We start from the raw sequence: 22,862 nt of genomic DNA, 5'->3' as shown, positions 1-22,862 counted from the left end.
TTACTTTGTACAATGGAACTAGGATCAGCTGCGTGGGAGGTCTTTACTTCCTCAGAGCTTGGGTCGCCGTTCGTCTCGTCTTGAACGGCTTCTTCGCTAGCTCCGTCTTCGCTCGCCTCACTATTTGCTTTTTCCTCTTCAAGCTGGCGGTACTTCCTCTTGCTCTTCTTGGATGCACTGGCGGCCTTTTTGCGCTTCACATCGCCGACAATGGCGGAACGACTCTGGTCGCCATTCTGCAGGTTATCAATCTTTTCGGCCAAGATTTCGCGGGCAATCTTTCGATTCTGGGAGCGGGATCTAGTGGCTTGGGACTTGACGACTATGCCAGTGGGTATGTGTTTGAGCTGCACGGCCGAGCTCGTCTTGTTCTGTAGGAAAGGTAGGGTGGTCAGCACAAGAAGACCATGACGGGAAGCAGGCTCCTAGTCAGTCATGCGTTCTAAATTGAGTCGCATCAGGCTCGAGTATCGGCCGCATTGCATTGCATTGGTTGGTAGAAAAGGACGAGCGAAAGGGCCAAGGTACGACTCAGGCCAGTGGGTTTGAAACGTACAATCTTCTGACCACCCGGCCCGCTGCCTTTGAGGTAAGATTCCTCGATGTCGGAGTCTGGAGGGGGTTTGGGCCGAGGTGGCATCTGGTGCCTCTTTAGCGACGCGGAGGGGGATGTGGTGAAGAGGGCGACGAGGGGCAATGGTAGTGACGGCAGCGGGGGCAGCAGCGCCGGCCTCGCCGCCGTGAGAGGGCCTCGGCGCATAAAGACATTGGCGTTGGATGCGCCCGCCTGGAGGAGGAGACGGGTTAGAAGGGGTAGAGGGGGAGGCATCGCGCGCGCCGAGCCATCGTCCGTGGGTTGCGGCGTGATGGAGTGACGGTTCGAGGTGAGGCTTGCTGGTGAGGTTTCGCCAGGTTCGAGGTTCGTTGCTTCACGGCGCGCGTGGTGGGCCGGGCGGTATTCCCAGGATGGGCCGGCTCGGATGTGGAGTGTCAGCAGCCGGCGGACGGCTGGAGGTCGAACGGGAGGTGCATGACGATTCCATAGCCCAGGTGCCTAGGTGTTGAGATCAGAGAAGCTGTGCTGAACTGCTGGGTCGGAGGATTTGGGTAGGTGAGGCGGCCAATGAGAGGTTGAGTTTACTCAGTCTTTACTGGAGGGCGACCTGTAAATGTAAATTAATCCCCCCACTTTTACTTTGCTGGCAGTGTGGAACCTTTCTTTCTCTCCTTTCCCCGTCAGTGCTTTCTTCCCCTGCGGATCCGTCGGGTACAGCTTTTTGGCGGTGGTGCTTTGCTCAGTCACTGCTGGGTGTTTTGTCGCGTGGGCGGGCCACCAATTTCACTGATAAGATTCCCTCTCCCCCCCGTCCCGCGCAAAGCCCGTCCTCGGACGATATCCTTAGAGTTCGCCTTTTCTGAACCCGCAAACTTCCCTTTAATCCTCTCGCCGCAAAAGACGGACTCTACAGAGGTTGTCAGGGATTCTGTACGACGGACGTCAGCACGACATCTGGGAACGAATTGGCAGAGTAGACCTTTTAATCCTTACCACGACTTTCGAGAAATCGCCCACCTCCTTTTTTGTAACCCGTGATCGCCGCCGCCGCGACCTTCAACCTCCGTCAAACACCGCGAGAACCGAGCGAGCGAAGCATCCTTTCCTAAACGTCTGAAGAGCCTCGGAGCATTCATCTGAGAATTACAAGAAAAACAACAAAATGTCGGCCCTCCAGTCCTTCAGCAAGTGGCTGCACCTGAAGCAGTACCAAATCGAGGTCACCTTCAGCGTGTACATCTTCACGCCCCTGGAAAAGTTCATCTTTTGTACGTGAACCTATCTCGCGACGACAAGCCGCCGCCACCGCCGCCGCAACCTCCTTTCCTCCCTCTCTCACAGTAACCACAAAGATCTGTCCGGCTAACAAACCCCTCCCTTCTTGCAGACACCGTCCTCTTCCTCCTCAGCAGCTTGACCATCATCGCCACCGTTCTCTACCTGCCCCAGCACATCGCCTTCCTCATGAGCCGCGCCTGGTTCTACATGCACGGCGACCCGATCGACGCCGTCGTCGATACCGTAGTGGACGCCGTCGAGTTCACAAAGGCCGCCGTCGAGAGCGTGCTGATGGCCGAGAAGACGGGCACGACTGCGGCCGCGCTGGCTCAGCAGACTGTCGAGCTCGTCAAGGAGTTGTAAAGACTTTTTTTTTTTCGCTTCATGAAGGAGGGGCTTGTGCATCCCTTGCCACGCAGGCAAGCTGGCAATTTCCATGACATGACAACGATGCATGCCGAATGAACGAATGGGAAGGAGAGAGTCAGAGAACCAACGAGGGAGCGGGAGAGGAGGATCTTAATGGCGAGACATGGACCACCGGACCGCCCGATGAAGAGCTCGAAGGGCGTGTCGCATGTTGCGCGCGGAAAGTGTCGTTTATTCGCTTCTGGTGCGGGCGTTTCATTGGGGGTTTCTTTTTTAATATGAACCAGGTGCATTCAATTCAGGTTCGGACACGAAAAGGCATATACATATATACACTATAAACTCGCAATACATGCGGCGACGCGTGTCTTTTAATTCATATCCATTCATATATGCATAGGACTCGGATCTCAAGCGTCTTTTAGGTGTCTACTCGAGGATCAACGAGTGCTTCAAAAACGTAAACTTCATTTCATTCATTCGTCGGACTTGGACGGCGCGCCTAGTCCTGTGAAGCTGTATACGCGCAAGGAACTATCTTCACCTGCGATGCCCAACTCGTCTATGCTGCCATCGCTCTTTGATGGTCGCCATGCGAGTTGAGAAACGGGTTTCGGGAGGCATAGGCTTCGAGAGAGGTCAGCTACCATGTTCAAGTTACGTTAAACAGAATGACGAGGGGAAACTCACCTCGACGCAAGCTGGAGTGTGCCGACCGGCTGGAAAGTGTCAGGGGCCAGCGTGCAAAGAGATATCTTGCCAGACTCGGTGCCGACCGCAAGGACGAGCTCGCCACCGGCGCCCCGTCTGCCGAGGAAGTCGACGGCCGTGACGGGCCCGTCAAAGGCAATACTTGAAGCCAAGGTGAACTCGGTTTTGCTGACGCCTTGCTCATCCTTTGCGGCCTCTTTGCCAACCCAGACCTTGGCGTTCTTGTCACGTCCCGCTGTAACGAACACCCTACTGCTATCACCATCACTCAGCGACAGAGGCGCCCACGCGGCGTCGAGAATCATGCGCGTGTGGCCCTTGGGGTTCGCCTGGAGAAGGGAATACTGCTGCCCATCTGAGAATCATGCGCGTGTGGCCCTTGGGGTTCGCCTGGAGAAGGGAATACTGCTGCCCATCTCTCCCGCGCTCGAAGACGGCCCACTGCCGGTCTCTGCCCACGCTGAGGAGGAAGCGGTCGTCCGGGGAGAACCGCAGCCTCGTGGCGGTCAGGGTGTGCGCCGCCAGTGGTGGCCTGACCTCGGTCCAGCGCTCCGTCTCAAAGACGCGGATGACGGCATGGTTGAGAGAGCTCGCCTTGCAGGCGCTGGCGATGAGCTTGCCGTCGTAGCTGGCGGCTAGGCAGGAGATTTCATAGCCGTGGCCGTAGAGCTTCTCCGTCTCTGGCCAGAGAGTATGCCGCGAAAGGGACTCTTCAAAGGGCGGGTGGTCAATGTCGAGCATGGACTTGCGGACGACAGTGGCCGGGTCGACGGCCTCGCGGTCGTACTGATCGTCGGCTTGGACTTCCTGGTCGTCGTCGACGGCGTCGATGGCCTTGTTGGAGAGACCTAGCACGGGCATGTTGGCGCCGTCTGGCATGGATTCCGTGGGTGCGCCGCTCTCGATTCCGCCGAGGGTCTGCAGCATTTTGGCGACGGCGCGTGGCTCACTGAAGACACGCATGAGCTTCTCGTCTGCACCTGAGACGAACTGAGAGGCGCCCAAAGTGTCGATGCAGTTGAGGTCGTAGCCGTGGATCTGGGGACGGGACATTTCGTGCCACGAGCGGGCGCCAGTGACGGCATCGCCGCGCTTCCAACGTGAGTGGAGACGTGTTGTCTGATCCGAACTCGTGGACATGAGGTAGTCACCGTCGCGGGACCATGCGATGCCTGTGACGGTTCTGGTGTGGCCGCTGACGGCGATGGCGTTCCTCCACTGGTCGCGCTCGTTGTCATAGACCCAGCGACGCCAGCTGCCCGTCCGGCCCAGGCAGACGACGGACTTGCCGTCGGGTGCCCAGAGACCTGTCCAAAATCCGCCGATGCTTCCCGTCGCTGTCGTCGCGCCCTTCTCTCTGCTGATCTCGCCTAGCCTAACCATGCTGACCCAGATACCGGAGGTGCTGTCGGCCTCCCACATGGCGAGGGAATTGTCTGCGGAAGTGGAAAGTAGCTGGAGCTTGCCTTCGTGGCTAGTGAACCACTTTGCGCTGTAGATCCAGTCTTCGTGGCCGAGAAGAAGGGCCTCGAAGGTAATGGAGAAGTCCTTGCCGGCGGATTGAAGCCGGTGGACCTTGTTTGAGGGAGACTTGCCCGGCAGATAGGCACCGCTTAGAGGATCTGAGCCTTCCGCAGCGAGTGATGGCAACTCCTTGCCCAGGTGCAGACGCCAGAGTCTGACGTACTTGTCTTGACTCGCCGAAGCGAGGAGCAGGTCACTATTCGCCTCGGTCTTTTCCCACGTGAACTCCAGGGATCGTATCCAGCCTTCATGACCTGATAGGGTAGCCTGAAGCTTGAAGTCGACGGTCTCGTCGTCAGCAGCGGCGACGAATATTTGCACAAACGTTTTTGTTCCTGCTGCGGCCAAGACAAACACATCTTCGGCCTCGTCGAGCGCTGTGAGAGCCAAGCACAGGGGGAAGTACTTGGGGGCGGTTTTGATAGTCTGGCGCAGCTGCAATTGGTTGCCGTCAAGCTTCCAGATCTTGATGGTTGCGTCGGCAGCCCCTGAAGCTAGAAGAACCTGCTTATGGGTCCCCTTGGACCGCAGGATGGCGATGCAGTTCACGGGCGCCGAATGATCGTGGACCGTCTGAATGCACTCCCATTGGTTCGTCTTTGAGTCTACTGCCCAGACCTTGAGTGTTTGGTCATCTGAACCACTGATGAGGAGCCTGCGATCTTCACCGTCCACTTGGGGCAAGAATTTGACTGCTTTGACAACCTCCTTGTGTCCACTTAGAAGAGTTGTGATGCCCTCTGAGTTTTGTGACTGATTCATGAACCGTCAGCATCGATTCATCAAGCAGCGAACTGGGGAAAGGGCTTACAGACGGCGCCCACAAGGCGATGTTGCAGTCAGCGCCAAAGGCAAGAAGACCACATGGGCTCCAGTCGGCGACCGCAGTCTGCCTGTTGGCTCCTGTTGACAGATACTCTGTTGAGGGCTGTGCGCCAGCCATATTGTCTCTTTCTCTTCGTCTTCTTCGTCGTCGCTTGGAGATGCTGCGTCGAGGAGTGACTCTGAGGGTTGACAAAATGCGGCGATGTGATTGGCTCACGGGTCACAGTCAAGAGGTGAAGTTGAAAATTTCTTAGTGGGGGCGGGGCATCTCTCTCGGGGGGGCGCCTGTTTGCCTGCCCGCCTTACAGCGCTTGAGCCGCCGCACCGTTGGCTCCACAGGTATCCGGTAGAGGCTTGCGCTTGCCATCGGAGCGCCTAGCCCGACTGCCTGATCCGTGTGCTCAGTGCCTTCCCCTCCCCCCCGAACACTGGACAGTGTACCTAACCTAAGGTATGGAAGGTACCTCGTGCCTTACAGACGCCTGACGTGCCATCCATCCTTCCTTCCATCGCATCTTTCTCACACTTGTCCGTGCCGTGCCGCGCTTCAATCTGACAAGCAAACAAACTTTATTACCATTACATCTCACATTCTTCATCTATTCTCCGACGTCTCGCAGCTGCCGGCACTTTGGGTATCGTGGGAGATTTATAGTACCAAGCCTCGCAAAAGAAAAGAAATGGCCGCAGAAGCTGCAGATGCGGGGGAGAAGATCGCCGTCGTCGTTGAGTTCTCGTGAGTCTCTATTCTCCGCTCACCTCTCTGCACTCTCATCTCTCTTCTATTCCATCCTGTGGCTCAAGCAAGGTGTTTCTTCTGGACCGGTCCCGTCTCCCGGACTTTGGCCTGAGACTTTTCCACGCAGGCTGACGGGGTCGATCCGAGGACGATTTCATTTGTATCTTGCATAGATCATTCAGGTACGAATGCATAACTGACGTGGGTAGCGGCGGCCTGGAGATGCTCTTCTCTGATCAGCGGCGTCACGCTCTCTCCATCCCGGCGGTGAACAAAGACGGCAAGCCCGCAACTATTGCCTTTCTCATCAACTATCTCTGCGGGAACACGATGAAGGACTCCAGAAAGGAGCTTTTCGTCCTAGATGGTCATCTGTACGTCTTAGAGTCGCATCACCCACGCGCCGTCCCCATCCTTGGGCATATCTTCATTTCGGCCTCGCCTGGCTCTCTGTTTCTCTTATTCTCACCCCAATATTGCCTGTCCTATGCAAGCCGTATATCGCCACTCTGGAGTCTTTCTCAAAATCTGCGATGAACGTGCAGAGTAGCTATATTGGATGCAACGCTAATGAGGTCTCTCTAGTCGCCCTGGCATCCTTGCCCTCATCAATGACGCAGACTGGGAGCTCGAAGGAGAGGAGGCGTACGAAGTCCAAAACGGTGACAATATCCTCTTCGTCTCGACGCTTCATGGAGGTTAGATGGAGAGGGGGGCGTGGGTGACCTTTTTCGCTGGCCAATGACTCCTCCTTTCAACATGAGGGGCCCTGCAAGTGTTGCGGCCGTATCTCTGGGTCCCTGGAACTAGCAGTATGCATCTTCCCATTCTCAAGCCTGCTGCCTTTCCCCGGGGGTCCGGCACCGATAGAACGACGTTGAAACCCAGACGCCCCTCCCCTCTCTCGCTTCGTGCAGCCGCATTGCATCGCATCGCATCGCCTCGACTAGTCTGCGGCCGTAGCCGTTGACCCGGCGCCTCTCCTTCCCCCGGCCCCGGCGCAGCGGGGAGATGCAACTCGTGCTTCCGCCGTTGGTCTAATTACACTACTACAACTACACCGCAACCCTATGGACACATCCTTTCGCCTTGCGCGCCGTCGACGCAATGAAACGTCCCGGGAGATATTAACCCCTGGCCCCCGCTGCCCTGCAACTGCCACCACCTTGCTTGCCGCATGTCTCGTGGCCGCATCGTGGCGGCAGCTCTTCACCCCTCGTGTTCCCCTTGCACCTTGGCTTGGCTCCCCCGGTCGCCCCGAGTTGCTTTCGCCATCATCTAATCTCTCCTAGTGAACAACGGTATGCAACGTCGATGATGACACGCCTAGCGGGATGAGCCTCCGGGAAGCCTGTCAAAGTCGCATGCCCTGCCGCGCGCCACCCTGAACTATCACGAAACACGAATAGCGCAACTCCGGCAAGACTAGGAAGTCTGTTGGCGCCACGCAGGGCGAATGTCGATGGTCGGGGCGGTCAAGGGTTCACGTCCAATTGTTCACTAGCTTTGCGGCCGAGAAGATGGAGGATTGGACTGGATCAGCGGGTTCCATATCTGTACATCGACGCTGCTGCACCGTAACGGGCAACGGAAATGTGCCACAATGCACCTCTAAACGAGGCCTTCAACAGGAAGCTTCTGTTGAGCCGCCAGCCACAAGCCCAGCTCGCTTGCTCGCAGCGAGGGGCGCAAGATTACCGGCCCCTCCATCCTCCGGACCCTTCCCCCGGCGTGCGGGCACTTGAAGACGGAGGCGGTGAAGAAAGAAGGGGTCCGTCACGGTGATCCGATGGTGTGCATTTGCAGCTGTGATGATGCAGCCCGGCAAACCCTTCCCATCGCTCTCTCTGTTTGGGGAAATTTGATATGCTGCGCACGTACATTTGTGCTCTGCGCTGCACGTCTTCGGCTCCTCACTGGGCTGCAGGAAAAAGCAAATGGGGACAGTTGCGTCCCGCGCGTGCGATCCCAATGGCCCAAATCCGCTCTCCACCCTCTCTCTCTCTCTCTCACACATACACACACTATTTCGTCTATGTATGTACGTATGGATACCAAATAATTACAAAGGGGACCAGACAGGGAAGAAAAATAAAACACACAGGCTCCATATGTTCTCGAAGGAATCAAGGAACTCACGCCCCGTCTGCAGATACGCACGTAGCTGTAGGACCCCCACACACATGGCAGACACTTCTCGTAACTTTTGCTGGAAATGGACGAATACCCTCTTTTTTTCTTTAATTCCCTGGAGATGTCTCTGATATCCCAAATGTCCAAGACTCCCAAGATTGCTACCGTCGTATCTGCGGAGAATACCGTACCTACTTTAACGCAACGGCACGAGGGCCGGTTCATAACGTTCTTCTACTAAGCATGTTGGGATGTAAACTGTGCCCTGTTCAAGCTCAGGCGAGAGGGGCGCTAGAGACACGACCTTTGTGGAACGTGAGAATGGGGTGAGCGGAACGTAAATAGCAATACAACTGAGACTAGCTTGCTTCACGCCTTGCAGGAGTTGGGACCTTCTGCGGGTGCGGTTTACTATTTACTATTTAGGTACTAACACTGCTGCTGCTGTTGACTCGCCTGTCGGCCCTTCTCAGGCGGCTGTTCCAGATCCTGCTGGCGGTTTCTATGTAATGCCACTCGTACCATAACGAATAATGTAACAGCAGGATGTGGAACCTTTTTCTAAGACTTGCGAGTAAGGAACACTATGGCAATGGAAATACGTTTGAATATCATGCGGCGAGGTGTTTGAGGGTCAGACATGGGGAGAGATATGAGTCGTCCGGCACGTGCTGGTTTCTCCGTGTCACGTTCCACAAATGGACTTGGCTTTTCGGCAGTTGTTTGTTTGCTTACTTTGATGTTTGATGGAGGGATGAGTGATGTAGGAAAACTCGCATGTAGAGACGCCCACGTGAGTATTTGACGCGAATGGGACAGATGTTAGACGAAACGATTTGAGGTTTTCGTTGCGTTGTTGATAGAAGGCGTTGTTTTTTGAAACACTGTTCGAGGAGTTTATCGATCATGAGTTGATTTTTAACAAAGCCGAGCTGAATCTATAGTCACAGAGGCATAGTGTAGCGTATCTTTTATGGCAAGCCATTTATATATTGTGAAGATTTGCATCTGCATGTCTTTTTTTCCCAGAAAGAAACTCCTGCTAGAACTATAGCGATAGTTTCTTGTTGCTCGTTTGCGTAGGTTGTGGAGGTTGAGTTCGAGCAGGAAACAAATGATAAGTCGAGCACTAGATTCTGGCCGGCAATAATTGTATATCATCAAGTAAATCACTGCGAGCTTCTCTTGGATATAGTTTACTTGAAGGGAAGTATTTGTTCTGTGGCCGACAATAGACGTTTTTGATCTAGAGCAATCTGAACACTACCATCAAGGTTATAAACTAGCGTAAAGTTAATTTTGGAATTCTCCTTAATAGTTGATGCTAACTGTCAAGCTTCACTACATAGTACCTAATCATCACTGGGAAATCATTCCTTAAGTAGAGTTGCTCACTAGACTGCGAGATCGAAGAGTCTCTAAGTCTAACACTCGATATTTTGGTGTATAGAGCCTTGGAAAGTTAGTAGTATTGAATTACAAAGACTGATAAAGCATCCATTGGATCTCCTAGAGAACTCGTTTACATACCACACCAACTGCATAATCCCAGTCCCAGAACACAAGATAGAGGATTTTTCTTATTCAAGAAATATTCACTTTCTACATTAGTTCTTGACAATTTCTATGTATGTATTCTCTTCATGAGTTGCTGGTCTCACCGTTCACATCAGAAGTTGTAGCTAATTACCAAGTCACATCACCAGAGTCTAACTACATGTTTCTTGACAGTCACCTTCCCCACACAAATATTCCTAGCGCCTCATGAACAAGAACAAACTTATTCCCAGTTTCATCTCATGCCGAACCCGTGACATTGAACTTCTCAGCAAAAGGATCCCAACTCGCATCCGCATGCCTCTCATACTCCATCAAATCCGCAATCGACGACGCCTCCTCCCTGCCGTACACCTCTTCGATGAAAGCCAGCGTCGCGTCGATGCCCGCAGACACACCCGACGAAGTCCACACGTTGCCGTCGACGACCCAGCGCGCTTTCGCCACCCACTCGGTCCGAGGCCCGTGGACGACGGTGCTCGCCCACGAGGCCTTGTTCGTCGTCGCGCGGCGGCCGTCGAGCACGCCGGCGCGTGCCACGACGGAGGCGCCGGTGCAGATGGAGATCAGGTAGCGCAGGTTCGGGTACGTCGTCTTGATGTAGGAGATCGTGGCGTTGAGGTTGGGCGAGCGCGTCCAGAGGCCGCCCGGGACCATGAGGACTTCAATGTCTTTTGGGGCTGTTGCGTATGTGTGCGTTGGGAGGATTTGGGGGAACTGTGCGTCCGGCGGAGGTCGTTCACGTCAGCATTGGGCGGTCGAAACCTCGGTGCGGAAGCTGATGCTCCGTTGAAAGAGGGGAACGGCTGCTTCAACCCCGGAAACAACAGAAAGAATCAGGGGGTCGTCACTTACGAAACTCGAGTTTTTGGCATTCATGGCAGCGGAAACGGGCTCGACGGTGACGGGGTCCATTGTCTCGGAGATGAGATATAAGTTCATTTGGTGGTTCTTGGCCAGCAATCCGAGGGCGTCAAGGGGTCCAAAGACATCGAGCATCTCAAAGGCCCGGTTGATGATCATGCCGAAGTTTCTTGGTAGGGGTTTTGGCGTGGATGTAGGAGATGATGATGTCGCGCTGGTCGTCGAAGGGCGAGGGATGCCTTTTTGGGACATTGTCAGTAAGAGGGCCATGCAAATTAATCCACCGAGGGTTCAGAATCGAACTGCAGTGAAGAGGGAAGCACTTACACTCCCTGACCTTGGAAGAGGTCTGAGTTCCGTTTTGTGCTGCGGTCATCGTGATGAGATAGACCAGTAAGAGCCCAATCACCCAGATGGAGCGTCGAGGTGAAACATGGGAGAGGAGCATCCTGACGAAGGGATCTGATGATGTATATTCACCAGCTGAATCAACATCAACGTAGGGAACTAACAATGCTTCTACTTACGACACGGTGATATTTCTACCGGGGAAGAGCAAGCTTATATCGCGACGCGCGCTGGGACGTCCTCCCATGCTTACATGCCTTTCCGTGGCACAGGGAAGAGGGGTCCCTAGCTTCACCTGCAGAGAACTCATCCCTAACACTTCATCTAAATGTTTCCAGGAACAGAATCCGTAGATCCGGGGCGTTGTTGACAGTTTGCCGTAGATGCGCGTCCTCCATCCCGTCCGTCATCAGTGAGCCGGGGTTAGGGTAGGACCATGGTGTTGTGCAACAATCTGATTGGAGAAATGTTTTCCAAAAAGGTGCTCGCTGATGTGTTCGATAGATCAATTCGTTAAATCTCTAAGGTGGCATATCTCATCGGCCTAGATCCGCCACTAGTAAGGATCGAATGTTTTCTGAGTGTTTGCTCAAAGAAGGATGCAGCTTGAACCTCTTGGCGCGCTCTTTTGAGAACATTACCAGATTGGGTAATTTGCTCAAGACCCTTGGAATGTTTGTAAAGTACAGTGACTTTAGCGACCTAGAACTGGGTCCGGCAACAGGGAATAAGTATAGAAACATGAGCAAGTATTGTTCCAAGTATGCTTGATTGAAGATTAGACATTTTCGTTCGAAAACAAAACATAAAAGCGTCATAAAGAAAACCCCGCCTGATATAACACCCCAGTTTCCCATTTGTCCAATTCACATGCTCTTACTTGTAGGTACTCCATTATCTTTATTCATACCCCATTTTCAAACAAACGTCTCCACAAAGCGATGATAAAAAATCATACCTAGCCAGCCGATGACTGGGAACGCAGCCAGCCTCCGGACCCAGTCGAACCGTCTCTTACCCTTTGCAGCAACCCTAGGTCTCTGAGTTGGGGCCGGTGCAGAGGTAACGACAGGTTTCTGGGCAACGGCCACGGGCGCCACGACGACTTCTTCCTGTTCCTTCACCGTTTTCTCCACCTCACTCTCCTTAGAAGCTGCAGAGCCACTTTTCTTCGGCCGGAGGACGAAGCAGGGCGCATTCTTGGTAGAGACTTCACCGGTCACGGCGCCCAAGCTGACTGCCTGGCGCGGTACACTGGCCTTGGTCACGAGGAGATAAGGGCTGCTCTCCACCTCGACGACGCAGTTGTGCCACGGCGTCGGGATATGCAGCAGGTCACGGGAGGTCATTGGCGTACCGTCCGGTGAGAGGCCCTCGACCGCGCGGACGACGGCGGGGTCGAAGAGTTGAATCCCAAATTTGGGGCCGGCGTTGTTGTGACTATTAGATTGAGAATTATTAGACTCAAGCACGAAGGCGCAAAGAGAATTGTTTGGAGTAGAGCGTACGCATGAATAGAGAGACGGACGTGATTAGGAAGAAGCAACTCAACCAGATTAGAGTATGCTTGGTTTCTCTATTTCCTATAGTCAGCAATCTGAGACAAAGGGGAAGCACAACGCAATATTATTGGTGCAGCAATTCAAGCTTACCATAATCATCTCAAACGCCACCTTGGGCGACAACTTCTTCCTCTGACTTCGCGTCATGCCCAGAGTGAAAGGGTGAAGCTCGAGGTCCTCCAGCATGAATCTCGAGAACCCACGATACAGAGCTAGGATGGCCGGGTTCTGCGACTTGATCTTGGCTCGCACCGCAGACTCTTGGGGCTGGCAGCCAGCCATGAGGATCCGTCTGCAGAGCTCTGCCTCTAAAGTCAGCTTCGTCTCGACGTGGTGCTCTATGCTGGGGATGTTGAGATCCTGTGACAGCGACGAGAGCTTGTGCTGCGACTTTGACTCGTTGAGTTCAAACAGATCGACGAGCGACTTGAAGCCGATTCTGTTAGTGTTGCCTCTGCTGATGCCGACTGCGCGGTTCATCTCCTTCAACTGCTCGCCGTACACATCGACATCTTCATCGTCGACTCCGACTAGAAAGGGATGTCAGTTCTGTAAACCATGAAAATTGCTTTGCCATCCCCTCCCTTTTCTTTGTTGGACTTACTGCAATCGCTAAAGACGTGACCGTCACTGATAATCCACATCTTGGCACCGGGCTCATACACCCTTTCAATAGCCTCTACAAACTCGTGAAGCCGCTCCAGAGCGAGCTGTTCCCCGCGGTCAGGGGCTTTCCCGAGGACCTTGTTGGTATTTGACGATTTGCACGGGAACGCAGGAAGACAGAGTTCGATTGTTGCCTGCTGCGAGGTAAAGTGTCGAACACGCTCTGTGAAATACGCTTTGCCGCTCGCTTCCCACTGGTCGTCCTTGCCCTGATATCTTAGAAAGCTATCAAACAGGCTGACGATCTCGGATGTAGCGTCCATTGGAGAGGCCGTAGAAGGGCCACAACTTAGATGCTCATGGTCGCGGATGGCAAAGTCGGCTTGGTCTAAGAGCAGTTGGACAAAAAAGTCATCAAACTGTGCGCTGGCTGCGTTTTGTTGAGACGTAGCGGCGGCGTCGATGATGAAGCCCGCCGTCGTGTGTGAATCGCTCCGTCGCATCTCATAGAGTTTCGAGCCTTGAAACGGCCCGTCGAGATTTGTGGACACGCCTTCGCTTGGTGCCGTTGTCGTTTCTCTTGCCGTCTGAAACTTCTGGCTAGGGAGGTTGTGGCTGATGAACGAGGTCCAGTGCTGCTGTACGCAGGCTTTCTGCGGCCCGGTGCAGTACAGCAGCTGCCCCTGCCCGTCGTGGACGAAGGCGGCTTGGAACCGGTGAAAGATGGAGCTGCCGTCGTTGGAGAACTCCATTGTGAAAATAATAAAGAATTAAGAATATGAGTCGTTTGATGTTGGAATAGTGATTAGGGAATTATAGAGGGTCTTGGTGATGTCGTGGCTTGTTGATTAGGTAGGGGGGATCCAGTGGTTTCTCGGCGAGGGGGTTATTATAATATTAAACACAATAGTGTGATCGAGAGACTCTAGAAGCACCAATACTTCTAGAAGTCTTCCTTTGGGTGCCTGGTTAATCCGATTGGACGCTGCTTTGGGTTCATGTGGTACGATTATGTTCTGATAGGTATGTTGCGTGAGAAAGAAGTCCTCCTCCAACTCGAGGAATACCGAGGTGGGCTGTGAAATGTGTCCGCCGTACGACCAAGACAGACACAAGAGAAAAACGAGGCGTCGGTATGCGTTTGTGCCGCTTCAACGCAGGTGGGATTACTGTCAGCTCAACACAGGAAGGAACAAAAATAAGACAGATGTTGCTGGCTGTAGATACACTAGGAAGCCCCGATGGTTACCGAAGGAAGGAAGAGGGTTTAGCAAGAAGTTCTTCAGCCAAAGGAGGTGGCGGAACAGGGGATGATGCCTTCCTACTCTAATCCACAGGTAGGTTGCATATATGGGATCACCGAAGAATCCTGAATCGAGGCTTTGCCCAACTTGGGAGAAATGCGAGAGAAGAAGCTAAGATCGTTGTACATGTACAAAGTGCAGCAGCAGGGCTGGGGCCAATGCTTGGTAGGAGAGAAGGAGCTATCCGCAGTTTGGGTCTTGGGGGCATGAACAAGATGCCTGTAGCGGGCGGCAAGCGGATGAACCGAGGGAATGTAACTTTTCCCTTCGTTCCTCCTTTTTGGGGCCCTTGGTGCTATTTTTTCCTACTCGCATTCGTCCCTTTGCTGAGAAAGACCGAGTTCCTTAGGGTAACACAAGATATCCAGGTCTTGTGTCCCCACCGAGCTGTGACCAGGGGGTCGTTCAGGCACATTGTTTTGTGTACAGGTACGAATACGCTGCTTGGGGTGCATACTACTTACTTCGTACACAAGGAAGGCCGTCTGATGATGGGATTTCATGGTCAGCCCCTCGAGAAGCAAGCAAGGATTCAAGTGTCCATGGAAAGTGGGGGTACGACGGGGCGTTTGCCAGCATCGTTCAACGACAACGGTCGTTGGTCGAGAGTCGAGAGGGGAGGCCCAGTCTAGATGATGGAAAGGACATGTCTCCAAGAGCGAGACTGAACAAAAAACGTTGTTCGGCACAGACCAAGAATAAGTCAAGGCTTCTGATCCGAAGGAACGAACACGACTAATCAAATCCCATTAACATCACGCCATTAAGATCACCTTGGGGCGAAGGCAAAAAAAAACCAAGGACACTCCACTACCTTAAAGGACCAGCCGTGCGGAACCTGCGCGCTACTAAGCAGCAAACCTTACATCTCGGTCTTGGGTTGCCATATTTCTCTTAGCTCAAAAGCTGTCAGGCCTTGGCGTCGTCGTTGTTCATTTTCGAAGACTTCGGTAAACTTACAAAGGACATGCTGGCAGGGATTATGAAGGGAAGGGCAGGGCAAAGCCAAGGCACGAAAGTCCGATGGCCGCGCTTCCATGGGCCGCATGGCGGTCATTTCTTGCACAAAAAAAAAAAAAAAAAAAAAGGCAAACGGATGATTTTTCCACGAATTTACCGCCCCGGCCGGTCCCTCACGCGCGAAAAAGAGGTGGTTCCCACTCGAGTGCATATATCTATTTGTACTTTGCAGTTTGCATGTCCGCAGCACAGGCTGGCAGCTTGCTGAGATTCCGCAAGATACCGCAGCCAGCATTCGCAGTATGCACCGACTATGGCGCGGCTTTCTTGGCGTTGGAGTTGCATTCGGGTCGACGTGAGGTTCTTGGACATAGAGCAGCACAGGAGTTGCTTTCCATTGGGTGGATCGGCATGCTTTCGCTTCTGGCGCATTTGAACGAAGATCGAAGCGGCCTTCTCCAATCATGCTTGTCGATTAATTTAGAAGCGTAGCCCCTGGTTCTTAATTATGGAGAACCGAGAGTTCGGTCAGGGATGATGCGGGAAGTACCTGTTCATCGGAAAGTAGCGTCTTATTATCACTATGATTATCAAACTTTGTAACCCTATCTAAACCCCCAGAGAGCAAATCAAAACTCAATCTACCCAAAACCGCCCGAACCCGTACATCACCCAGGTCCGACTAATTCACGACTCTCTTTTCATCGTCAACCCTGTCTGTCAAAACCAGCCCCGACTAATTCACGACTCTCTTTTCATCGTCAACCCTGTCTGTCAAAACCAGCCGAAGTGCTCGAGGATAAAGGGGACCGGCCTGGAGAAAAAGCGAACAAGAAGCCTTTCGTCAGCGCCGAAATTCTGGAAAGAGTGGGGAGCTCGGTCCATCGCGGGGACATAGGCAGCGACAGGCTTAAACTTACCGGAGTCTTGCGGTCAACCCACATCGGGTCCAAAGTGAAGGAGAATTCGCGGACCAGCTGGATCAGGGTGGTCCTCATTTCCAACATTGCGAATTTCTCTCCGAGGCACGCGCGTTTGCCTGAGATAGAGTCAGCAGGTCCATCATGGTAGAATGATTCACCACTCTTCCTTTGGAGTCTGTCTTACCACCATGAAAGCTGATCCACTCCCCCCTTGCCCGACGGCGGCGGTAGTTTTGCTGAATGACTTCTGAGGATGATCCCCACCTGCAAATATGAGCTTCACGATATTCTACAGGATGTGCACTCGTGAGACGAACCGTCCGGGGTCAAACTTGTCTGCTGTGGGACCCCACGCAGTCGGGCATCGGTTTGTTGAGTAGCAGTGGTAGCCGACATATGTCCCTTTTGGAATTACGATGTCGCCGCCTAGCAGCGCCGTCTCCGCAGCCTTCCGGTTGATCAATTGGCCAATGGGAGGGAACAAGCGCAAGCACTCGTAGATGAGCGAGGTGAGATACGGCATGTCTTCTTTGGCCAGATCTGCTGAAGACTTGGCATCCTTGGAAAGGATTTCTTGGCGCAAAGCCTCTTGCGCCTCCTAACCCCCCACCACTCTTGTCAGCAACGAATGCACGCGTAAGACGGCACGGGCCTGGGCAGGTTTGCTGACTTACAGGATGTTTCGCCAAAAGATACAGGCTCGATATCATGAGCAGCTGTGGGTTCTCTTGACCGGCCACGAATGACACCGTGAGGTTGTCGAGGAGCTGCTTCTCATCCCACATGCCCGATGCTCTGGCGTCGAGCATGCGCTGGCCGAGTTTGTCGTCGGATTGGTCTGACAGGGATGATGTCTTCTCCACAGGCATGTGGTGGCTCGCCTGCAGCGCGCGTTTGAGCTCGTTCTTGAACAGGCCCACAGTGCGTCGGGCCGCCAAGCGAGACTTGAGCGGCAACCTGTCGAGGAATGGAAAGCTCATAAAGATGGGCTTGAAGATCTCCCTCTTGACCGCCGTCTGGAGGAGATTGATAGGAGCATCTGCCCTGTCGAGTGCCTACGACGGATCGGCTGCGGTCAGCACGCTGCAAAACACCCCTGCTGGATTCGGTCTTGTCGTGGGGGCCAGGGCGACTTACATGCAACTTGGTACCCAAGACGGCTTCGGTGAAGTTGGAGACGGAATACCGCTGTAACAGGTCCTGCACAGCAACGCCGCCGCCTCCGCTGCCGACCCGCTTTTGGGATTCACGAAGGAGACGGCACAGGCTGACTGCGTTGCTTTCGATGATTTCGCCATCGAAATTTCTCTGGAGGCCTGGCTTGATGACCGACCGATAGTTCTTCCAGACGTCGCCTCTCGCCGAGATAACATTGTCGCCTGCTTCCGAGTTAGAATTTTTCGAAGCACCAAGGGTAGCAAAGAACACTTACCAAGGAACTCTGCCAGGACGCTGTGAGGAATCTTTTTCTGGTTGCCGCTCTTCTCGTACAAATCTTCATCTTTGAATATCTCAACCAGATATGAGGGTCGGTGTACCAAGATGTTCCACTGCGCACCGAAGAAAATCTTGACTGCTCCATGAGTACGCAGCGGCTTGTCGATGTACTGCCGGAAAATGTCTGACTGGTCAACGTCCTTGAAGAAGGGAATGAGGGCTACCCAGAACGGTATCGCCGGGATGTTTTGCGGGTATCTAGGAGGCAAGAGAAGAAAGTAGTAAACAAGTCCAAGGAGCAGCGCTCCAAGGAGTAAAACTTCTAGCAAAAATAGTAGCATCTCGTCGTGAATGGCGTCTGCAGTTACGGTGTAAGTCAATGCTGTGACAAAGAAACAACAAGCTTATATGTTCAAGGGCTGATGTTCCGAGAAAGCGAGACAGAACAAAAAGCAATGGTAGCACTTACAAGGATCGAGAGTATACCGTCAACAAGATGGAAGCAGCCTTCCTTCCTTCTCCTCAGCCCTACCCAAAGTAAGGTAGCAGAAACTCTAGCTGCCTAGAGATGACATGCAGGAAAAGGCCACAAGACAGGATTAGGAATCACGGTCAGGTAGGCATGAATAGAGGTTTCGTCGTCTTCTCGAAATAGACCGCATATGCGTGTTGGTGGTGGAACATGGAACATTGCATTTGTGCCTCTGAGATATCAGACGTTCGTCGTACAAATTTGTCTCCAGACCTAGACCACAGTCAGCGGCACACCGGGCTGTGCGATGCCCGGCGCATCGGTCAGTCGCACCAGACAAAGTCAAAGACAAAAGGCCACATCCTTGGGAAGGTTCATTGGCTGCCAAGCGGGCCTGATGCGAGTTGTGATGCCAAGAAGGACCAGACAAGGAATGGAGGAAGCAGAAGATGCAGCGAGAGAAAGAGAGTTTGATGAGGTTCTCTGGACTTTCCCAAGGCGGGTTGGCGTAAAGTGGACCGGGGACGTGCCTCCAGGTACGTATTGCAACCGTAGAGGTACCGGTACTTTGGGCGGAGCCTCCCCGCATACGCCCGCCAGGGAACTGCGGCAGTGCCCCGATGAGGATCCAGCAAGAGCTGACCGAGTGGGCCGGCGTTGGACGGATCCTTTCTGATTACTGCCTTTGACCTGGACGGAGTACGTTACTCCCTTGCGTGTAAGACTGAGAAGGGCTCGCCCAAGAAGCCAGGGGTTTATTAAATGGACACTGAATCGTCCATACTACGTACATACCTTGCCTTTTCTAGTGCCCTTACACATGATCAGAAACAACGGTAATCACCGAAGCAGTGCTGCTTCATTTTACCGCTTCCTGACTTTTGACCGCCGAGTTTCTCTATCTTACTCCTTCGTGCTCGTGGGCTTGCTTCCGAGTCTCTAGTTTTGAGTATCATTTCTGCATCGCTTTGTTCAAAATTATTTGTCAAAGATGGCTGACTCCAGTCCATCGACTTCGGGCACGACGACGCCCACCAAAGATCACATAATGTCTTCACAGGAGGTGCCGGCCCCGACTAACACCAGCACTACCACCACCAGCCAGCCGCCGCCATCGCCGTCGCCTCCAGCACAGTCCGCTGGGGATCCAGAGAAGAAAGCCGGTGCACCGCCGGCTTACTCGGCCTTCTCGCCATGGCGAAAGCGCTTCATTCTCAGCGTTGTCACCGTGGCCGGTTGTTTTGGACCTCTGGCCGGTAACATCTACCTCCCTGCTCTGCCTGTCTTAGAGAATGAATTCCACGCGAGCGCAACGGCTATCAACGTTACCGTATCTGTTTTCATGCTTACCTTCGCCTTCGGTGTATGTTCCCCAGCCTTTCGAACCCCACACTCAAGATAGCACATGACGCTTACACTTCACCAGCCTCTCTTCTGGGCCAGTTTCGCCGATTGGAAGGGCAGAAGACCACTGTACATCATCTCTCTCTCCATCTATATTGTTGCCAATATTCTTCTGGCTGCGGTACCGGCCAACTATGGCGCTCTTGTATTTCTTCGTATCGTCCAGGCCTTTGGGTCTGCGGCTGTCGTGTCGATGGGCGCAGGCACTGTCGCCGATGTAAGTGGCTCAAGAGAGTGTACCACACACCCATAGCTCACATAATTGACCCGATTCTCAGGTCACTCCACCCAAAGAGAGAGCCTTCGCAATGAGCATCTTCCTCTTAGGTCCCCAGCTCGGTCCGGTCCTCGGCCCAGTGATAGGAGGCGCGTTGACGGTGGCATCATGGCGCTGGATCTTTGGCTTCCTTGGTGAGCCTTTCCATCCTCCCAGCCCGTGCCAAACTGAACCATACTAATTGTACTCTCACAGCTATTGCCGGCTTCGTGCTCTGGATCATCATCATTCTCATGCTTCCAGAGACGCTGCGCGCCAGGGTAGGCAGCGGCAAGCTCTACTCACAGTCTAGCTTCATCCTCCTCCCTCCAAAGCTGTCTTCGCCCCTGGCACCAGAATCGGAGAGAGGTCCCCCGCCTCCCAAGCCAACCCTGCTCATGTACTGGCGTCTCTTCAGCTACCCACCCATCGGCATCGTGTCCTTCAACACCGCCATGCTCTACTCGACCTACTTTGCTATCGCAGTGCAGCTGCCCACTGAGCTCGCCGACCGCTATAACTGGTCCAGCGCAGGCGTCGGCGCCGGTTTCATCGCCGTCGGCGTCGCTATGATTGCGGGTTCCTTGGTCGGCGGACGCTTCTCGGACTGGCGGAGAGCGCGCGCAGTCAAGGCGTCTCCTGACAACACCGTCGATCCCGAAAATAGACTTGCAGACCAGATTTGGGGTGTCATTGTTTGCGCCGGTGGATGTGCCATGTACGGGTGGTTCGTCGACATCTCACTCCACCCCGCCGCCGTTCTAGTTGCCACCTTTTTGAGTAAGTTCTTGTACAACATTAGGAAGGATGGTTTTGGTTTTGCTTTCCATCTCACGTGAACTCGAGACTGACGTGTGTGACTCTTGTACAGCCGGCTTCGGGATGAATTGGGTATTTGTAGCCACGACGGCCTTTTTGACCGAGTGCGTGGCCCAGCAGGCTGCAGGTGCCTTTGCGCTCGGGAACATGCTACGGAATCCTGGTGCTGCCATCGCCGCTCTCGTGATCCCTTCTCTCGTCTCCAAGATGGGAAGTGGATGGTGTTTCACAGGACTCGCGTTGTTGGACTTGGTCCTTGTCGGGTCTGCTGTAATAGGTTAGCCCACCCTTAGTCGCGTCTTGGAAAGCTTGTATGCTAACGGTGTGTCTCACAGTACTACGAATCAAATCTCCGGGATGGAGGGCAGCCCGCAAAGCCAAGATGGCGGCGATGGCGGCAGCCAAGCAAGGTGGACCGAAATGAGTTTAACGAATAATGACGAGCGTCAACGGGACTAGAGCGCAGACGCTCATGAAGGAGAGTCTAACACAATTACTGTCTAATGTTTATACAAAATTGATAATGTTCAACTTAATGATCAACGCAAGTGTGACTTAACGAGTTTTTATATTATGCAAGATGATAGGTGGTCTACTTCTCATACGTAGCAATAATTCTGTCCGCCATTGCCGGCAGCGTCTCTGCCACAACATCCATCTCACCGAAAATCTCTGGCAATGCCTCTCCCTCCAGAGCAGTGCAGTATGCCGCCTTGAATCTGCGAGATGTTAGTGAGTCTAATACAACACAAAGATTGGCGAACCAAAAGTTTGACTTACCCCACAGTCTTCGCCGTCGATGCATCCCACAAATGCGCCGCCGCAAACCAAGGCTCGCACCCATCAGCAGACAACTTCGTCAAAATAGGAGTATACGCCTCGGGCGTCGGCTTCGCCAAGCCAGACGAATCGCACGAGAGCAAGTTCTCAACAGGCATCTCGACCCCGCCCCTCGAGAAGTAGCCTCCGACGCGAGCGATATCGCCCGCCGTGAAGCACCACACCGTAAACCCGGCGGCGCGGAGCTTGGCCACGCACTCGGCGGCGCCCTCGCGCAGCCGCAGGCTCTTCCACTCGCCAATGAGGTAGTCGACGTCCTCGTCGCTCGCGAAGGCGCGCGGGTCCTCGATGCCGGCGTAGTGCAGGCAGCGGTAGAAAAGGGCGGTGAAGACCTTGTAGAAGACGACGTAGCGGCCCGACATGGAGAGGTAGGTGTACTCGCGCTCGGCGACCTCGAGCCAGCAGCAGCCGAGGAGTTTTGGCTGGATGCCGCGGGCGCGGAGGCGTTCGCCTAGGCGCTCGTCGATGGCTTCGAAGAGGTGCTCGTATGTGACGAGGGTGCCGACTACGTCGAAGACGACGTTCTTTGGTGGTGTCATTGTGGGGGTTGGCTGATGTGTGTTGCGTCTGTGTGTGTATGTGTGTGAGAGAGTGCTGTTCCAAGGATGCCCGAAAGAGGTAGGTTCGGGGATGATTATTGGATGGTTGCACGATGCAAGGGGTTGATTCAGGGTGTGTCTGTTGGTCCGAGAGGGCTATACCAACACGATGATGTAGATTAAATATGAGGCTTATCACGAGGCGTTGCATGGGTCGCGCCTTTATGGAAGGCTGGACTTCATCTTGGAGAATTGATGTTGTCTCCCCGCACGTGTAACGAAGTGCGGGGAGTTCAGAACAGGCATCACGCAGGTAGAGTTTCCGGCGCCGTTTCCCGGTTCCCTATCGACTCTTTTGATATTCAAGTGGGCCTCTTTGCCGGAAAGGATACACGAGTTAGTATTCGGGGGAGGAAAACGTTATCAGGCTTGTTGTATCTACTGGGATACAGCGGATGCTGGGATGCGACTGTGAACGTTGCAAGGGGGACTGGAGGAAGAAGCGCCGGCCCGGTGCACTCCCACGTGTGCTGATGCTTTGCTGGCCGAAAGCCCATGGCTGTAGGGAATGCAAAGGACCAGCCATGAGTGGTATTCACACCGACGATGTGGAACAATGCGGCGGACGAATCCGACGCTAGACCGGTCAACAATCTGGGGAAGTTGAGCTTGGCGATAGGAGGAAGTCAAGTGGACGTAAAGTGGAGACAAACCGCTCAGTCTGTTTCGTATCTGGACAGCTCATCGCCCAGGGAATTTTAGTAATGAATAAATCTCACAGGAGATCCAGCATTACGTTTGCCAGATGGTTATCTGGCACGCCGGAGCCGGCCTCA

At 53.7% G+C, this 22,862-nt stretch overlaps 9 protein-coding genes across 9 annotated transcripts in view; 3 read left to right on the top strand and 6 right to left on the bottom strand.

Moving 5' to 3' along the window:
• Positions 1-829, bottom strand: part of HER10_EVM0003881 (RF-1 domain-containing protein) — a gene marked incomplete at both ends in the record, with an annotated part of 839 nt that extends 10 nt beyond the window's left edge. The window contains 2 exons of the mRNA XM_035473543.1: positions 1-371; positions 557-829. The exon at positions 1-371 is cut by the window's left edge and continues 10 nt beyond it. Coding sequence (XP_035332443.1) covers positions 1-371; positions 557-829 — 644 coding nt within the window. The remainder of the gene's footprint in view (positions 372-556) is intronic.
• A 386-nt stretch (positions 830-1,215) lies between these two features.
• On the top strand, positions 1,216-2,793 carry HER10_EVM0009052 (uncharacterized protein). Its single transcript, XM_035478554.1, has 2 exons — positions 1,216-1,824; positions 1,944-2,793. Exons 1-2 carry the CDS (start codon positions 1,719-1,721, stop codon positions 2,195-2,197), a joined length of 360 nt encoding a protein of 119 aa, XP_035333069.1. The 5' UTR covers positions 1,216-1,718; the 3' UTR covers positions 2,198-2,793.
• HER10_EVM0002927 (WD repeat domain-containing protein) lies at positions 2,680-5,381 on the bottom strand (the record flags this gene model as incomplete). The annotated part of the gene is made up of 4 exons (XM_035472618.1): positions 2,680-2,830; positions 2,894-3,261; positions 3,350-5,191; positions 5,250-5,381. The coding sequence occupies 4 exons, from the start codon at positions 5,379-5,381 to the stop codon at positions 2,680-2,682; spliced, it is 2,493 nt and encodes an 830-aa protein (XP_035332340.1).
• Positions 5,382-5,803: 422 nt separating this feature from the next.
• On the top strand, positions 5,804-7,080 carry HER10_EVM0011024 (ubiquitin-like modifier 1). The gene is made up of 3 exons (XM_035480466.1): positions 5,804-5,999; positions 6,212-6,376; positions 6,588-7,080. Exons 1-3 carry the CDS (start codon positions 5,944-5,946, stop codon positions 6,703-6,705), a joined length of 339 nt encoding a protein of 112 aa, XP_035333326.1. The 5' UTR covers positions 5,804-5,943; the 3' UTR covers positions 6,706-7,080.
• A 2,533-nt stretch (positions 7,081-9,613) lies between these two features.
• Positions 9,614-11,503, bottom strand: HER10_EVM0013229 (DJ-1/PfpI family protein). Its single transcript, XM_035482593.1, has 3 exons — positions 10,884-11,503; positions 10,548-10,795; positions 9,614-10,409 (listed from the first exon to the last, which is right to left on the bottom strand). The coding sequence occupies exons 1-3, from the start codon at positions 11,002-11,004 to the stop codon at positions 9,933-9,935; spliced, it is 846 nt and encodes a 281-aa protein (XP_035333602.1). The 5' UTR covers positions 11,005-11,503; the 3' UTR covers positions 9,614-9,932.
• A 181-nt stretch (positions 11,504-11,684) lies between these two features.
• Positions 11,685-14,390, bottom strand: HER10_EVM0002327 (pyoverdine/dityrosine biosynthesis protein). Its single transcript, XM_035472043.1, has 3 exons — positions 13,071-14,390; positions 12,557-12,996; positions 11,685-12,480 (listed from the first exon to the last, which is right to left on the bottom strand). The coding sequence occupies exons 1-3, from the start codon at positions 13,822-13,824 to the stop codon at positions 12,250-12,252; spliced, it is 1,425 nt and encodes a 474-aa protein (XP_035332267.1). The 5' UTR covers positions 13,825-14,390; the 3' UTR covers positions 11,685-12,249.
• Positions 14,391-16,072: 1,682 nt separating this feature from the next.
• On the bottom strand, positions 16,073-18,037 carry HER10_EVM0010931 (cytochrome P450; the record flags this gene model as incomplete). Its single annotated transcript, XM_035480375.1, has 7 exons — positions 16,073-16,150; positions 16,257-16,419; positions 16,464-16,523; positions 16,577-16,857; positions 16,934-17,314; positions 17,397-17,638; positions 17,692-18,037. 7 exons carry the CDS (start codon positions 18,035-18,037, stop codon positions 16,073-16,075), a joined length of 1,551 nt encoding a protein of 516 aa, XP_035333305.1.
• Positions 18,038-18,908: 871 nt separating this feature from the next.
• On the top strand, positions 18,909-21,133 carry HER10_EVM0001463 (major facilitator superfamily transporter). Its single transcript, XM_035471208.1, has 6 exons — positions 18,909-19,531; positions 19,595-19,789; positions 19,851-19,983; positions 20,045-20,608; positions 20,700-20,924; positions 20,983-21,133. Exons 1-6 carry the CDS (start codon positions 19,160-19,162, stop codon positions 21,069-21,071), a joined length of 1,578 nt encoding a protein of 525 aa, XP_035332160.1. The 5' UTR covers positions 18,909-19,159; the 3' UTR covers positions 21,072-21,133.
• Positions 21,134-21,234: 101 nt separating this feature from the next.
• HER10_EVM0011161 (haloacid dehalogenase-like hydrolase) lies at positions 21,235-22,769 on the bottom strand. The gene is made up of 2 exons (XM_035480599.1): positions 21,428-22,769; positions 21,235-21,366 (listed from the first exon to the last, which is right to left on the bottom strand). The coding sequence occupies exons 1-2, from the start codon at positions 22,024-22,026 to the stop codon at positions 21,240-21,242; spliced, it is 726 nt and encodes a 241-aa protein (XP_035333349.1). The 5' UTR covers positions 22,027-22,769; the 3' UTR covers positions 21,235-21,239.
• Positions 22,770-22,862: the final 93 nt, after the last annotated feature.

The sequence above is a fragment of the Colletotrichum scovillei genome (genome assembly GCF_011075155.1).
Source record: "Colletotrichum scovillei strain TJNH1 chromosome Unknown Contig00006, whole genome shotgun sequence".
Classification (NCBI taxonomy): Eukaryota; Fungi; Ascomycota; class Sordariomycetes; order Glomerellales; family Glomerellaceae; genus Colletotrichum; species Colletotrichum scovillei.
Note: the sequence above shows the minus strand (reverse complement) of the source record. Positions and strands in the feature narration are given on the sequence as shown.

Bases quoted from the DNA above. Each gene is read 5' to 3' on its own strand.
- HER10_EVM0009052 (XM_035478554.1), top strand. From the start codon at position 1,719: ATGTCGGCCCTCCAGTCCTTCAGCAAGTGGCTGCACCTGAAGCAGTAC. The intron at 1,825-1,943 runs GTACGTGAACCT...CCCTTCTTGCAG, and splicing joins CCTGGAAAAGTTCATCTTTT to ACACCGTCCTCTTCCTCCTC.
- HER10_EVM0013229 (XM_035482593.1), bottom strand. From the start codon at position 11,004: ATGCTCCTCTCCCATGTTTCACCTCGACGCTCCATCTGGGTGATTGGG. The intron at 10,796-10,883 runs GTAAGTGCTTCC...TGTCCCAAAAAG, and splicing joins CTCTTCCAAGGTCAGGGAGT to GCATCCCTCGCCCTTCGACG. The intron at 10,410-10,547 runs GTAAGTGACGAC...CCGGACGCACAG, and splicing joins ATGCCAAAAACTCGAGTTTC to TTCCCCCAAATCCTCCCAAC.
- HER10_EVM0011161 (XM_035480599.1), bottom strand. From the start codon at position 22,026: ATGACACCACCAAAGAACGTCGTCTTCGACGTAGTCGGCACCCTCGTC. The intron at 21,367-21,427 runs GTAAGTCAAACT...AACATCTCGCAG, and splicing joins TCGACGGCGAAGACTGTGGG to ATTCAAGGCGGCATACTGCA.
- HER10_EVM0011024 (XM_035480466.1), top strand. From the start codon at position 5,944: ATGGCCGCAGAAGCTGCAGATGCGGGGGAGAAGATCGCCGTCGTCGTT. The intron at 6,000-6,211 runs GTGAGTCTCTAT...TGACGTGGGTAG, and splicing joins GCCGTCGTCGTTGAGTTCTC to CGGCGGCCTGGAGATGCTCT. The intron at 6,377-6,587 runs GTACGTCTTAGA...AGGTCTCTCTAG, and splicing joins TTCGTCCTAGATGGTCATCT to TCGCCCTGGCATCCTTGCCC.
- HER10_EVM0002327 (XM_035472043.1), bottom strand. From the start codon at position 13,824: ATGGAGTTCTCCAACGACGGCAGCTCCATCTTTCACCGGTTCCAAGCC. The intron at 12,997-13,070 runs GTAAGTCCAACA...ATCCCTTTCTAG, and splicing joins TCACGTCTTTAGCGATTGCA to TCGGAGTCGACGATGAAGAT. The intron at 12,481-12,556 runs GTAAGCTTGAAT...TATAGGAAATAG, and splicing joins TGGCGTTTGAGATGATTATG to AGAAACCAAGCATACTCTAA.
- HER10_EVM0001463 (XM_035471208.1), top strand. From the start codon at position 19,160: ATGGCTGACTCCAGTCCATCGACTTCGGGCACGACGACGCCCACCAAA. The intron at 19,532-19,594 runs GTATGTTCCCCA...ACACTTCACCAG, and splicing joins TGCTTACCTTCGCCTTCGGT to CCTCTCTTCTGGGCCAGTTT. The intron at 20,609-20,699 runs GTAAGTTCTTGT...ACTCTTGTACAG, and splicing joins TCTAGTTGCCACCTTTTTGA to CCGGCTTCGGGATGAATTGG.